The sequence below is a fragment of the Pan paniscus genome, chromosome X (genome assembly GCF_029289425.2).
Source record: "Pan paniscus chromosome X, NHGRI_mPanPan1-v2.0_pri, whole genome shotgun sequence".
In the NCBI taxonomy this organism is placed as follows: domain Eukaryota; kingdom Metazoa; phylum Chordata; class Mammalia; order Primates; family Hominidae; genus Pan; species Pan paniscus.
Genome location: NC_073272.2, coordinates 122,892,324 through 122,908,655, shown reverse-complemented (window position 1 = coordinate 122,908,655; position 16,332 = coordinate 122,892,324). Strand labels below are relative to the sequence as shown.

The following is a 16,332-nucleotide window of genomic DNA, read 5'->3' as shown; positions in this document are numbered from 1 at the left end:
TTTTAAAGAGCTTTTGTGATATTAGCCTCTCACCAACCCCATAAGGACAGTAGAGCAAGGAATATTCTCCCTGATAAATGAAGAAACTGAGACCAAATATTCTTTACCCAAAGAAAAATAAGAAAGTCATCAGTGGATGTGGAACTAGAAACAATTCATCTTTCTCTTGTTCTTTCTAGTTTCATCTACACACATGACATAACCCTTAGCATGTCAGAAACTATAACAAGCCATGTAATAATAGAGGTTTGCTCCATTTATGGCATTCACTCTAGCTTTATAGATGCCTTTCTTTGCCTTCTTATCTTGGAACCCTTTGAAGTTGTCAGAGCATGGGAAGTGTCTTTTAAAAGTAGGCATAGATTTCCTTTTCTAATTGATCTATCAAGGGGAATAAAAACATAGATCAACCAGGAGATGATACAGATGCCTTAACATGTGCTGCATTAGAGACTCAGAGCATCAGGATCCTAGTGCCAGCTTTTCTCCATTGAGCTGAGTGACATTCAGCAAATCACAATGTCATGTACCTCATTTGTCTCCTCTATGAAACAGGTGTAATGATACTTGTTCTGGCTGCCCCAGGATTGTTGTGTGGATTGTGTAGTAATGTATGTGAATGTGTGTTGAAAATTAATGGTCCACTAGATTGTGAGCTCCAAGAGGGTAGAGGCCATTTCTGTTTCATTCATAAACTAGCTGATCTTCCTACTGAGGTTACAGGGAATCATTAACCCTGCTGCTAAGTCACCATGGAGCATACCCATAGATTGGCCCATGCTGGGAAGTAGCTCCATAGAAATAAACACCACCAGCTTCCCTGGAGGGAAAGTCATCTAGTTATGTGAGATACCTATATTTTAAGTTAATCTGTCTCCAAATATGGTGAAAAAGCCTGTCTAGGTATTTTCAGGTAATTTGGCAAAATATAGGAATTTAATTTTGTTTATAAGATGTATGATCGTCAATGCTTAGCATGAAGCTTGGCTCAAAAGTTACTGAAAGACTGCTGAATAAATAATGGAATATCAGGCATATTATTAGCTTGTCTTTATTGCTAAATGCTTTCCTTTCTCTTGGAGGCAGATATTAGATGTGTTTTCAGTTGCGTGCATAGTTGTCAGGTCAACCTCTACTTTCTTGGAGATTGTCCTTTCCAGCCAGCCTGAGACTTGCCTGAAAGGAAGAGCTATGGAGCCACAGATTCTTAGCTGCTGAAGGATGGGAAAAGCCAACGGTGGTCTTACTGCATCTTTCCCTTTTCCAGAGGCCTTTTTGGCCAGGCCTCAGCATCCTCACCTGTGGCTGTTGCTCTGTCTCCAGTCTTGACCTATAAGGTCTATGGCTCTTGCTGTGTATTATATAACATAGGAAAGTAAGACTTAAAAAAAAATAAGACAGCATCAAAACAGCCATGTCAAAATTGAAAGACAGTTTTCTTTTTTTAAAACTGCCAAGTAGTATGTACAGCAGATGTCCCTGACCTACTACCCTTACTGTCAACTCATCTGTTGCTGTTGCTGTTATGTGTTCCCCTAGTGCATGGTTTGGATGTATCCTCAAACATTTGGTCACATTATATGTGTCTTCAAACAAATAAAATTTGGCTGCAGTTTTCCAGGTATATTGTCTGTTAAGATCTTAAATTCACCATGGTGTTTGGTGAGAAAAATTTTTAACAAAAGATTTTTACATTTTGATGTGTTTCCTAAGGCAAGGGGATGGATTAAGGTGTCAGGGAGGTCTGTTGTGTACATAGCTCAATTATAATAAAGCTTAAAGATTAATGGTTGATTCTCTGGATTATGTCAAAATGTCAGCATACTCTGCATAGGTGCGCTTGTGGAAAGATTTTTCTCCCTTCCTGCATATACTTCAAAAGCCCTGTTATAGATAGCCAATAAATATTGAAGAAATGTAGACCCAGTTGAAAATGCTTTGTGTATGTGTGTGGTTGTGAATGTGTAAGCAGAATCGAAATGCTATTAGCAGGGACTCCTTTTCAAATCAGCATGGCAGAACCCCTCCTTTCGCTGCCTGTACTTAAAAAAAATGAAAAACTATAATGACCAAGACAATAATCAGAGTCTTGTGTTGAGACAAAACATTCTTCATGAGTAATTCAGCTGTGCTTCACAGGGCTTACAATGCCTGTAACTCACGAGACAAGACAGTCCCCTTAGTGGTCTCCTAATAAAGTTCAATTCTTCTGCCTTGCCTAGGGCACTGGAGCAAGTCACCACTCTCTCTACTCCTCTTCTTTTATATTTACTTTCTTAAAGAGGTTTAAATTAATGTTAAACATTTCATTTTTTAAAAAGAATTCCTTTTATCCCCCAAACTTTCTGTAATGGGGATATGGCCAAGTATCTGGAAAAGAAATCTGGCATCCGGCATTGGGGTAAGACTCAAAGACTTCATCAGCTAACTGATCAAAACTAATACAAAAAGAGACAATTGACTTCTTATATGTGATATATAAGTTGTATATCAATGTGTTCTTAGAATAAATAAAGTATTTGTCTTAAGTCGTAAAATAATCACTGCTGTTATGCAGGCTCTGGTATAGTGAAATAAGAGATATGATAGAGATAATGCAACTCTCTCCTTGGCAAATACTCTAATGACAGTTTTATAAAATTATCCCTTGAACTTATTGCTTTCATTAACATTATGGTGCTTCATTCTGATCTGGTCCTTATTTCTTATTTTAATATGTGTCTTTATGCCCTATATACATGGAATTAAAACAGTACTATTTCCCTGTCAACTGTCCAAACATATCAAACTGACATGGATTTAAATTTTCTGGGATTCTAGAATTACCGCCTATTTCCAGAAGAGAGCATTTAAGTTCTCATAAAACCTTCTACCAGCATGGCAAATGATCACCACATAAAATCAGAAAGTTTTGAGATTATCTCATCTCTGTCATGATGATTTCTGCAAGGTTTCTGGGTGTGGTATACATCTCATAAAATGATGCACTATACAAGTCAGCCTCCAGACCTGGCCATTTTCCAAAAGTTTGCTTGTTTCAAAAAGGGTGGCATTTTCCCCCCTGTGTTTCTTCCCTGTGTAGCTAAGGGAGGAAGCTGAGTTTAGTGGTTAGTGCAATAGGGTAAGTCAGCAAGTTTAGTTTCTTATTTGGTGATGTGATTTGCTGAAAACCTTTGTCAAACCAACTGTCTAAATGATGAAAGAAGTCTTTGTTCTCTTATATGTAACTTTTGTAAGCTTCAGTGTGACTAGTATCTTCAATGGTACTGTTCTGAAACTCTGAAACATCTCTCTGGGATTTTTCTGCCTTATATTCTTTTAGAGAATCAAGAAACCAAGCAACGGCAAAGTAAGCAACAAACTAAACCAAATACCAGGGCCTCAGCAGCCTACGCACACAGGTATATGCACAGGCATATCACAGGTTATACATGACCTGGCTGGGCCATCCAGTCAGGTGAGAATAAGAATGAAGGCCTCTGGAGTTGTGCCCAAATAAACACAAGAGCCTTGCATGAAGTTCAGCAAATGAGAAAGAGAAAAATTGTCCATTATGGTATAAATAAAATATTGGACCATTAACTTTTCCATTAGGATTAACTTTAGAACAAACATGTCCCCTTCTTCCACCATCAGACATTTAATGTAAAAAGGGGAAAAAATGTGATTCCTGTTAAAGTGCCTACTGGGGGCTAAATATTTTGTGGGGTAGAGTTTTCCTTAGCCAGGTGCCTACTACATTCTGTAACTTTGTGAAGCCAGCTTTGTCTGCAGCTGGGCATTACATGGCTTATGTCACATCACAGGCTAAGTGCTTTAAGGGATCTAACTGAAGGGTAAATATTTAAAAACATTTTAAAATAATTCTATTACATCAATGGAAAATAATGTTTATTGAACCACTGTTAACACCAAAATATTTTCAAAAGGTTAAACATTTATCAAGAGGAAATTGATAAAGGAAATAATAGAGTTGAAGTAAAGTTAAATACTATGAAGTAAAAAAAAAGTAAATCTATACTTATTTGAGTTTTAAAAAACAAACAAATAATGGCAAGAGAATACTATGTTATATGATTCCATGTATAAAATGTTTTGGGTGTTTATGCATATAAATGTATAAATAATTATTTGAATGCATCTTAATAAAATATTAATATCAATTTTCACAAAAAAAGAAATCCAGCATCCTGGTTATTTTCTAATACTTTTAAAGGTCTGCAGGCAGAGAGAACTTTGGAATTACTTTTTCTTCCAGTGCCACCTTTTAACATGAATCTGTATCAGGTTAAATTTCCAAAACCTAGTGGAGAATGGTCATTTCAGTGCAGCTTTCCAAATCATTGTAGCATTTCTCTGGGCAACAGCAATAAAGCCGTCCACTTGTTTTTTTGGCATATGTGCTTCTACGTCTGGTTGGGATATATAGTTTTGGAGCTGCTGTCTAAGGAAATCAGTTTTCAAATCAAGAGAGTTGATAGTAATATTCCAGGTGTCTCTTCTAGCAGCATGCATTCTGCTCCCTGCCTTTCCTGATGGAACAGGTCCCTCTGTTCCACTGATCATGGGATTGTAAGATGACAGCTAGGGAAAGCTCAGAAAATGAGAGAAACAAATGAATCATTTAAAAATACCATCATTTTAATGGCAGCTTTACTCACGACAAGTAAAAATGTCTGCAGGGCAATTAGAAAAGAATTTTATTTTATTTATTCCTATCTCTTAGTGGAAGGACTAGAGGGCTGGCCCTAGGCTGTCTTATGTTATTACAATTTGGTCCCTGTAGTATTAGTATAGAGTGAGCACGGGAAGAAATGAGTTCATATTATGTTTGTAAATGTTGCATGTGATCTTGTTTCATCCTCTGAAGTTCATAAGGCATGCTATCAGAGATCCCCAATGTGTTTGTTTGTGTGTGTGTGTGTGTGTGTGTGTATGTGAGTTACTGTTTTTTGTTTTGTTTTGTTTTGTTTTTGCTTTTGAGACAGAGTCTCACTCTATTGCCAGGCTGTATAGTGTTGTGGCAAGATCTCAGCTCACTGCAACCTCTGAATCCCTGGTTCAAGCGATTCTCCTGCCTCAGCCTCCTGAGTAGCTGGAATTACAGGCATGCACCACCACGCTCAGCTAAGTTTTGTATTTTTAGTAGAGACAGGGTTTCACCGTGTTGACCAGGCTGGTCTCAATCTCCTGAGCTCGTGATCTGCCTGCCTCGGCCTCCCAAAGTGCTGGGACTACAGGTGTGAGCCACTACACCTGGCCAGGAGTTAGTTTTTAAAATTGCCTTTATGACTTGACATCACTGAAGAATGAAGGGGAAGTGACATGACTGTGGCAGTCAAGTCCCTAAATAAAGGATGATGTGCTCTTGCTGGCTGCCTTCTTTGCCCCATTGGATTTAAATGGCTTGGAGACCAATTGGCTGCCGGCCCCACAACCCTGTATTGCACGAATATCAAAGATAGTCTTTGTTGGGTCTAGATAACATTTTCAGTATAAGCAGGTTAAAGGAGTTGGTTTTTCTATGCTGCTTTTATAGTTCCACTTTTAGATAATCAACATTCGTGTGCTGCCCTGAAGAACCACCCCACCAAGTCCTTAATGATGCCACCAGTGACCATTTGGGGAAACAGAAAAAGTGGCATGCCAGAACTAGAAAATGATTTGTACTTCCTTATACTTAGAAATATCCAGCTCCCTGTGTAATCAGATTTTCAAAACAGCTCAATTTCCATATGAATTACTCATTGGCTAGGAATTGATGAGCATTAGAAACCACAAACCAATCAGAATGTGGCAATAGCTTTGCTCAGAATTAAATGTTGATTCAAATCAGCTCTGGTAATATGATGCCCTTCAATGAAATCATGATTGAATGATTTAGTAGATGCTTTCCTAGTTTTTGAGAAAGACACAGAATAAGTGGGAGATGGGGTCTGGGCATGGGGGCAATGAATATTTGGTCACACTTTCTGCCTCTGGGCTAATAAATCTCTTCATCTTTCCAGAGAGCCTCCTTTTGCCTGCAATATGGATGAATGGCCTTTGAAAGCCTAATGGGAATTGATGCCGTTTATTGATTACCGTTTAAAGCACAACTTTCTAACCTCTAATTGTTTTTGAAAGAAAAATGCTTTCCAGTGGAACAAGTATCTCTTATCTGAGGGTTCAAGTCTGGTGTCTTGATGTCCTAAGTGGTTAATTACTTCATACAGAAACTTCTGGTGTCTTGATATCCTAAGTGGTTAATTACTTCATATAGAAGCTTCTGGTGTCTTGATATCCTAAGTGGTTAATTACTTCATATAGAAACTTCATGCCTATTGGGATGGTTATCATAAGCTCTGTTGAAGGTTGATATCAAACCAGATTTCCATGGAGCTGGTTATGTGTTGACTACTCATCAGATGGAAATCCCTGGCTTCTAGCCCCGATAAATGTGAGTGATTTCATGGGGGCAGGAAATTGTTTCTAAATAAGCTTCTGGGACTGCCATAGTAGTGAGGGTCAAGGCCAGATTAGTTCCAGAGGGTCTTCATTGGACCAACATTGGACCCCTCCTCCCAGTTGGGGATTATGATCTGGTCAGTAAACAGGTGGTATAGGTGAGATATGGATATCTTGAATCAATGAGAATTCTTGAAAGGGTCTCAGGACTAATACATTCTCTTTCAGGGAGTGAAAACTGTTTGTAGTTAATTTCTGTAATGTCAAGAAATGTACTCTTCCTGGTTTACTGTGAAGTAATTGGACAAATCTCATGATAATACATGTAGAAATGTATTTCTTATTGATTATTTAAAAAGGAGGTTTAGAACCACCATCTGTTTACTCTGGGCCTTTGAGGAAAAATCAGCAATTATATCTGTCATCCAATAACTTGATTATTGGTTGGAGAGAGTGACTAACTACTCCACCTACTACCCAAGTGGCTTCTGGATCATTGCTACAACTAGTTACTGTGGTTACAGTAGCAGGCAGTAGTAATATTATAGAATGTGTCCATTTTCTAATCTAAATTAGCATATTTTTCTTGTTGGGGTAACTGAAAAAACATTTTAGTTCTTAAAAACTCTACTAGTATTCTTCCTTAATAGTCCAGTTACCACAGAATAAAGATCTTGATGGTTTATGTGAAAGTGGTTTGTCCCTCATATTATCCTTCTATCATTTCCTGCTTCAATCTCCTTTCATCTTTCCTCTTGACAGACTTTACATAGCTTTATTAACTTTTGCTAATGAACAATTTACTGTTTCCTCAATAAGATTTTGCCTATGAGGAGCTGAGGGAATACGTCTACCCAAGAAATTAAAACAATTATCAGCTGTCCTGAAAATGAAATTATCACCATGTACACAAATACTTGATACAATTGTAATACATCTCAATAGACAACTAACATTTAAAATAGAATATGTAATTTCTTATAGTCCATTACTCATCAGTCTTAGAGTCAATTGCCTAACTTCTGTGAACCTCTGAGACATAAAAGCACTGCTTTTGTAAAAGCTAGAAAGCAGAATATATATTATTTAGTTCAATCCCCTCATTATTCAAGTGAGGGGACTGAAGCTGGTAGAAGTTAAATGGCTTGCCCAAGGACAAACAATCACTTTGTGGCAGGGTTGGGATTCAAACCTGGGAGTCCAAACTCAGTGCCCTCGACATGCAGCTTGTTATGTCTTACTCAAGTCTTGGTTCTAAACGACAATGAAGTAGATCACCAACCAAGCAGCCCAGTATTTAAGATGCTCTCCTTTGATAACATTCCCGCTCTTTCCCAACTCTCCCTTAAAAGCACTGTGAACTTGCCTTTGTGAGAAGATGATAAAATAAATATCAGCAGGCTCAATTAACTGCAGAGCACTTACTCTGAAAAATTCTTTTGTTGAACCGGAGTCCAGGGTCCCATATGCAATTTCAGTCTGTTTAGCTAAGTCTTCAGCACTCTCTATGGGAGAAACCATCCTCTCCACAGTCAGGAAAGCAGCGAGATTGGCAGTATAGGAAGAAATTATGATCAGGGTGAAGAACCACCAAACCCCTCCAACAATGCGCCCGGAGAGTGATCTATAAAACAAAACAAAAACAAATCCAGACCCAGAGGGGCCAGATCTAAGTTTAAGAAATCCTTTTCTTTATTTCTGGAAAGAGGAGTGGTTTCAGTATAGCTGATGAAGGAGGGAAATAGATGATGTGAGGGAATTAAAACATTAAACAAAGGTCACATGTTAACAACAATACCCCATGTCATGATGGCATACTATGATGGTGCATGCATAATACTTGTCAGGCCTATACACGTTTCAAAGCAGGATTTTCTTTTTAAAAAATGAGGTCAGGTCTCTCTATGTTGCCCAGACTGGACTTGAACTCCTGGGCTCTAGCTATCTTCCAGCTTCAGCCTCCTGAATAGCTGGGACTACAAGTGCACTCCTAGCAGGATTTTTCCTTTTAATTACAGGAAAAAAAATATATATATTTTTTTACCATCTCCTGCTTCCACAAGTAATAATTTAACTTATTGAGTTCTCTTCCTGTGAAGTTTGCTGGGCACACCTGTAGAAGCAAATGGTTTTCAGCCTTGGCTCCACATTAAAATCACCTAGGATCTTAAAAAGAAACTCATGCTCAGGCCCACCAATTAAATCAGAACTTGGGAGGTAGGACGCAGACATTTAAATTTTTTAAAGCTCACCAGGTGATTACAAAGTGCAACCAAGGTTGAAAACCACTGCTACAAGGTAATGTCATGAGAGAAACATAGTCAAAAACCTCTTCTCACTTGAAGATAAATGGGTAGGTGCTGGAAAATGAGCACTATTCACTTTGAGTTTAATAAATTTAACAAAGACATTGCTATTTTGTGGAGTTGGTCATCCATAAGGCAAGGAGGTAGATGATAATATTTCTTATCATCTTCATATAAATAGCTTTTGGGGCCCAGGAGATTAGAAACTTTCTCCTTTGACAACTAAGCCTTAACCACTCAGGGCAGACTCCAAGTGAAGTAGGAAACTACCTGTATAGTGGGATTAGAGGCATCAAAAGGCTTGCTTCCTCCACACCCCCTTCCACCCCCACACACAGAAAACGAAAACAAAATCATCCTCCTGGTCTGATGGAGAAATTCTATTGGAATCACGCTCTGTGTTGTTTTCAGGAGGCTTGATCAAAATGTAACACATTACTTCAACAGCACCCACTGTTTATTCAGTTAGTAGGGAATGGGAAAGAAGATGGGTAAGTTTTAATAAGGGGAAATTTTTGTTCTTAAATGTTACTGTGCATCAGCATTACCTGAGGTGTTTGTTAAAATGCAGATTCAGAATAGCTGAATGCCCAAGAATCTGCACTTCTTAAGCATCACAGGTGATTCTGCTGCAAGTGGTCTGCAGACCAAACTGAGAAACATTGTTCTTCTACATCAGTGATTCTCAGTTCTGCCTGCATATCAATATCATCTAGGGAGCTTCAGTCAAAACACGTCAACACAAAAAGACAAAAAACCTTGCCTAGGCTTCAAGACCAATTAAATCATAACCCTGGGGGTTGGGACTAAGCAGCAGCACTTTATAAAACTCTCAAGGTGCAGACAGGGTTGCAAGTTTGGTCCTGCATCATGAGTGTTCCTCAGAGACAGGGACCATAAGAAGTTATTGGACAGTGTGAGGGAATTGAATGCTCAGTGATGGGTAATGGCTTGTACTCAGAAAACTTCATCTCCTTCACAGTGTTGCTGAAGGCTGGCTCTGTCTGCAGAAATGAAAATCTGCTCCCTAGGTTTTATAAAACATTGCCACATCATCCTTAGGATAATTCTGCTGTGTGGCAGAGCTCCATCCTAGTTACGCTATGTTCTCCCATGCCCAGAAAAACTCACAGGAAGAGAACCCACTCTGTCATAAAGTCAAGAATAGGCGTAGGAGCCTGGCATATCTCCAAGCTCTGTGGGAAGAGGGTAGTTCTGGGCTGAGAGCCGGCAAATCAAGCTCTTCTCTGTCTGTACCAGCATTTCACCACTTTAAAGCAAATTTAAATTCCTGTGTCCCAAGATAACCTTTTTCTGGCCTCTGGAAAACTCAGTTGTTTTAGATGCTACACTCTGAATAATTTTGGCAGGTATTTTGATAAATATTTATTATTGGTTAACTATAACAAACTGACTTGATTTTTTTTAAATCTGTAGTTCCTGTTCATCCCTGGATTCCTGAGACAACCCTTATTTATTTCCTGAACATGATCACTTTTAGCTTTTTGAATTTGAAAATCTGCTTTGCAGTAGATTTTTCTAACAGTTACGCTATCTCAGGATTTCATCTGAGAACATTTCTCTTTTAATCAGAAGTAAAAACATCTGGATGAGTCAGAAAAGAATGTGTCACACTTCTGAATGCTAAAAGTATACAGGGTGTTTTGATTATGCATTTAGACCTTTCAGAGTCTTTCTTCATTGTTGCCACATACATTTAATTTATTCTGAACTGATCTGACTCTAGAAATAATTTTGCTATATAAAAGATTAACATTCCAAAGAAACATCCATAGTAATAGAGGAACAAAAATGATAACAATTATAGCTAATACTTATTGAGCACTTCTTGTGTGCCAGACTCTGTTCTAATTGCTTTACCTGTGCCAACTATTTTAATTCTCTATCCCTATGGTTAGGTACTATTTTAAAGATAAGCAAACAGAGGTATTTTACAGATAAAGAAACTGAGGCACAGAGAGGCAGAATAGAAAATAAAACATTTAAACTTATACACTAGGAGAGAAATACCCACATTTTTGTAGTATAAAATACCCGTATTTTGTATAAGAAAATCCAAAATGGTGTGCAAGTTATAGAAGGTACAAATTTTCTCCAAACACTGAGAAATATAGTGGCATGAAAACCAAACATATTTGTATAATTATTGTTTATTATCTGTTGTTCATTTGGGACAGAACTGTGACTGTCATTTTTATTTGGAATGATGAGGTTTTGCCAGACCAAGGAGAAAACTGACTTTGGAGTAATTCCAGAATCACAGTTTGATATGGAAAGAGGTATATTTTGCTGCTGTGAATACTAATGGTAGTTTATGCATTGTCTACTTGACAATGTGGAGAAAAATACAGTAATTTATGGAAATTACACTGTGCCATTGTATTGAGGCTAATGGACTGTGGCTGTGTCAGTCTGATCTAAAATCAAGCCTGCACATCATAATCTGGTTATTTTGGCCACTTTAGTACTGACTCAGATCATCATGTGGTTGATCTGAATGACTCAGCTGTTGGTTGTTGACATGACTGAAAATAAATCTAAATGCAAAATGGTCATTTTCATGGCCTCTTGTCTACATGGTTATTGACTTTGGCAATTTTGTGGTTAATGTCATGATATACCTATGATCATGGAGAATTTGGGTGATTACCCACATAAAAATGGTATAACAGTACCTGCATACCTCAGCAGAGATAGAAAAGGAGCTTCAGTGGAATCAGTGTGGAATGCACAAGCTTGCATTCAACATTCTCGCCTCAAAACAGTAGTAGCTTAGACAAAAGATTTGATGGAATTTCCACCACTTTATTCCCTTGTTTAGCATTAAGTGCCTCAATCCTTTCACTGAGAAAAAGTGCAGTGGAACCTACAGGGAAGAAGCTCCATAGGCATTTTTACATTTACCTTTTCTCATTAGGGAAACTATAGCCACTTAAACTCACATTTCACATGGAGGTTATATAAAAAGTGACTGATGGGTCAATCCCATCACATTTTATAAAGGATCTATTAAAATAAGACAAGACTTTATAGTTGAGTTAAAAAGACCTGTCATTTTCCAGTATCTTTCCCTCCATTAATGCAGCTACAAAATGTTTAACATTCATTTCAAATAGTTTTGTTGCACAAGACAGATTTCAAGGTTAGCATAATGAAATGGCTGTAAAATGCTGCACATTTAGTGTTTATAAAAGTGCATTATAAGAAGCGTATCATACCTTTTGAGGAAATGTAAGAGGAGGCGTGAAGTTAATGAAAGTAAATTAGCAACAAGAGGAAAACAGACATATAAAAAGCACTGCAAAATACGTACATCAAATAATATACAATGCTCTTGTTATCTGTAATAATAAAGAACTAGATTTTCTGAGTTAATAATAAAATATATTTTATGACCTTTGAAATGATAATAAAAGTGAGCTATGTGCTATAACCTTCATCTTGTAAGTAAATTTTATAATCTTCACTTTACTAGCTTTACAAGATGAAGAGCTGGGACTGAAAACTGCTTCTCTATTGTACAAACTCTTTATCATTCCTTTTTTTCTCTTCTTTCTTCCAAAGTATGCATCATTTCTATACTCCATTTAATGCCATGTCTGTGGCAGATTTTTAAAAAATGTGCAGAATCAATCTTTGGTTCTTACAGTCTTCTCTGATGGGAGTAAGTAACCATGTCCCAAAGACTGAAAACTACAGCTTTTAGCCAGAAAATCCATGAAGTAGTTGTAATAAAAATTCTGCTATTACCTCATTAATTTATTATTACATCACTACTACTTTGAAGTGAATTTGCAGTAAGATAAAGACAGTGGTCATACATCAGCAGAGGAAAGGGTATGCTTAAAATATAGCCAAAAATCCTATTGTCTTTGATCTCATTTATTCTATACCCTTCATGTCTTTTATTATTCTGCACATACTTTACATTTTAAAGGAGGATCTACGTGTCAACTAATCTGGACAGATCCCCTGCCCTCTTCAACAAAGTACTTCATATCTTGAAAACTTAACAGGAGAGTAACACCTTTGGAAACATCTATACACAGTAATCAGGTTCAAGTTCATCTGTTCTTTCCATTTTCTCTGTAATAATTCCCCCAACTCTCATGTCTTCAATTTATCTAGCCCTCAGATGTCCCTGCAGGTGCACAGAAAGTTAGCAGGGGGAGCATTTGTCTGGAAGGACTTGGACTCTGGACTGCTTAGTGGTTCTATCCAAGTTTTACAAAGGAAATAAATTTCGTATTAAAAATAAAGTTATAACTTCCAGCCAATATCAGTAAGACATAGTAGAATAATACAATAAAAATATTTGCAAGAGTTGTAATCTTTAACAAAAGCAAGTTCAAGAAGGAATGTTGCTGGTTATTTCTCATCAGAGGTCAGCTCTTTGATACTAACTGGTATTTCAACTGTATTCCCAAGGAGTTTTAGGAACTAAAATGCAAATGTTATATTAGCTGTTAGTATTTGTGAAACTAGCATGATTATGTGCAGCCAATTTAATAATGACAATGGCTATTATTTATTGAGAACTTACATGCTAGGCACTGTGCTTTTTATTTCACAGATGAAGAACTGAGGCTTAGCAAGGTTTAGTGATTTGCCCCAGGTTACACAACTGCTAAGCAGATTGTGAATCTAGTGAGGCTAACTCCAGTGCCCACGTGCTTAACCACTATGCTTCTTCCATCTGCCTGTACCCACTGCCTGTCTTCTCCTTCCCCACTCAGGGGGAAAAAGGTTGAATTGAATCTCCTCGTACCTTCCACCGACTCCTCCTAATAAATCAGTTTGTATGAGGACAAAACCTCAGGTTATTATATTGATTACCTTCTCTAGAGTTAGCTCAGCCTCCAGCTTCATGTAGAACAAACTTATTCACTCTGAACAATTATGGTAGTTCAAACCTAATATTGACATAGACTCTTTAAGCTTCTAGGTAGCTGTGAATAATTTGGTGGAAATGTAATGATGCCATCAGTTTTTCTCATGATGTCTTGTTTCTGATTTCCCAGTCTCTTACTTTGAGCATACACACTCTCGATAATATTTTAAATGCTCACTGCCTTCTTTCATTGAAAACCAGAAAAAAGGTAGAGTTTCTTTAGAGGTTGAAAGAATGGAAAACAGCTCTTATGCCTGAGCATGAGGAGAGGAATGGAACAAACAGTGCAACTTCAGGTTGGTAGTGGGAGGCAGTGTGCAGTAGTGGAAATAATCATACTGTTGCCTCTGAAAACCTCCATGACCTTGGATTTCATCACATCATCCTTCGGGTGCTGTTCCCTTGTCTGTGATATGGGAAAAAGCAGCATGAAGTGGAAAGAGCATGTTTTGGAATTGGAGCTTGGTTTGTACTCAGGCTCTGCCATTAGCTGTGTGGCTGGGCAAATTATTTAATCTGACTATCACCTTCTTCAACTTAAAAATAAGTATAATGCCCACGCTGCAGTGGTGTTTTGAGGATTAAAATCCACCTGATAATGGAGGTAAAGTGCCTATACACAGTGGGAGCTGAGGGAAGGTGGTTGTTGTCCCTCTGCCCCCAGTAAATGGAAGCAGTTGGGCTAATTTATGTCTGACATTTTCTCCTGCTCTAATACTTAAATTCTACTTTAAAATGTGGTCTCATAATTTCTTGAATTGCTTCAATTTTGAGAAAAGTCAGAGTGTATAATGCATGCTCACATTCTGGGCTTTCTGAAGAGTTTGCATTCCAACCGTGGCCATTAAACAGAAATAAAGTATACTGCTGGTGTTTGCAGTCAAGGCAACCACAAATCTTAGAGTAACAACTGTGTTATTATCAGAAATTTCTAAATCTGTTAATAGTTCTAGAAACATCACAGTGATTGCTGTTATACAATTGAGCACAAACATATAATGAATAGAGCTCTCAAGACAAGGAGAAACATGTTTCCTCTTCACTAGTATATATCAGAAATATGCTAAGAAGCATAACATTTTATTAAAAGGCTTAAAGGTATAATTTATTTCAAAAGACACACAAAAGACAATATTGGAGGAGGGATCACCCATATGGTGGAAAACATAGAGCTCATAAAGGCAATAATTTATTACTTAAAAGTATAGTAAGAATAATATTTGTTACTCTAGGCTAGTGTTATTCTGTAGGTTGTGTGCCCTATTTCTGGGTTGAATTGTAACGAGAATTAAAAAAAAAATGACACAATAGAAAATATCGGAGTGCATTGCACATCGTAAGGGTAAAGTATGGTGAACCTTTGGTTATATACATATGTGTATACTGAGTTGTGATGGAAAATTTACTTCTTACTGTGGGTCATGGTAAAAAAATTTTGAAAGCCATTGCTCTTTATGACAGTGTCTAGTTTAGTATAATAAAATACATACTTTGAAAAAAAGCATTTGATATATCTCAGTGCCAAAGAAGAGCCACAGCTTACATTCTACTATAAGACATTAACAAACCTGTTCAACTTGTCATTTTCAGGCCATAATCTTTAAGTTATTACTTAATGAATCAATATATATATAAATTCTTCTAAAAATGAGAAGAGTGCTTTTTGAGTATGCAGAGTAGTATGCAGCACTCCAATGGGGATACCACAAACTTAGTTCTGAAAATTCACTTACAGAAACCAATAAAATCTTGAGCCTTAATGACTCTGTAGTATTGTCTCAACATAGATTACCAGCCATGTTAAAAATCATTTAATTATAGGATCATTCAGAAACCATAGTCTCTTGAAGTGAACATTTCAAAAAATAAAGAAACTAGCAAAATAAACTCCCAGATAATACAAAAAATGACATACATTCTAAGCACAAAAGGAACAGGGAGTGAAATAATTTGGAGAATGTAATCAAGCAGATTGAGAAAAGCCAAAAAAAGTGTGACTTCGATAAATGAGGCATACCCCATACAGACTATTTTAAAAAGCTGCTGAATATGGTTACCAATTAGTTATGCTGCAAAGCTTCTTTTTAAATGTTTTATGGTCCAAGTGGATAACCTCAAAATGAAGTATGCTGTAAAAACATGGTAGGACTCTTCTGAGTCTTTATATTTCACATGAAAATCCCTAATGTGTTTGTATAATTGACTCTGGTCAGTATTTGGATTAATGTTCAAGTTTACCAAAACCTACAACTTTTTTGTCTCAAAATATAAAGATGTTACAGTCGCCTACAATGTATTATGATTAAGAATTCACCACCATATTTGTTTAGGTTTAGACTAAGTTTGTGAGGCTCAGGACATTCATGTTCAATATTTTGCTTTTCTTAGATAAAATTTGCATACCATAAAATTCACCAATACAAGTGTACGATCAGTGATTTTAGTAAACGTAGAGTTGTGCAACTATCATCACGATCCAATTTTAGAGCATTTTTATCACCCTAAAAAGTTCCTTCATGCTCATTTGCAGTTAATCCTGGCGGGCCTAGGACTAGGATGAGGCAAGTGAGGCAACTCCCCCACATGCAAAGTTTAAAGGGGCATCAAAATCTCATTAATCAAGATAAATAGAATTTTAGTCCAATATTTAAAAAATTAATGCATAAT

At 37.1% G+C, this 16,332-nt stretch overlaps 1 protein-coding gene across 5 annotated transcripts in view; it reads right to left on the bottom strand.

Moving 5' to 3' along the window:
• The window catches only part of GRIA3 (glutamate ionotropic receptor AMPA type subunit 3), a 307,596-nt gene that overhangs the window by 55,037 nt on the left and 236,227 nt on the right, over positions 1-16,332 (bottom strand). For all 5 annotated transcript variants that reach the window (XR_004668776.3, XM_008976733.5, XM_003823129.4 and 2 more), the window contains one exon: positions 7,873-8,071. Coding sequence is in view for 4 of the 5 variants with exons in the window: in XM_008976733.5 (XP_008974981.1) it covers positions 7,873-8,071 (199 nt within the window). In the remaining variant the exon portion in view is untranslated. The remainder of the gene's footprint in view (positions 1-7,872; positions 8,072-16,332) is intronic.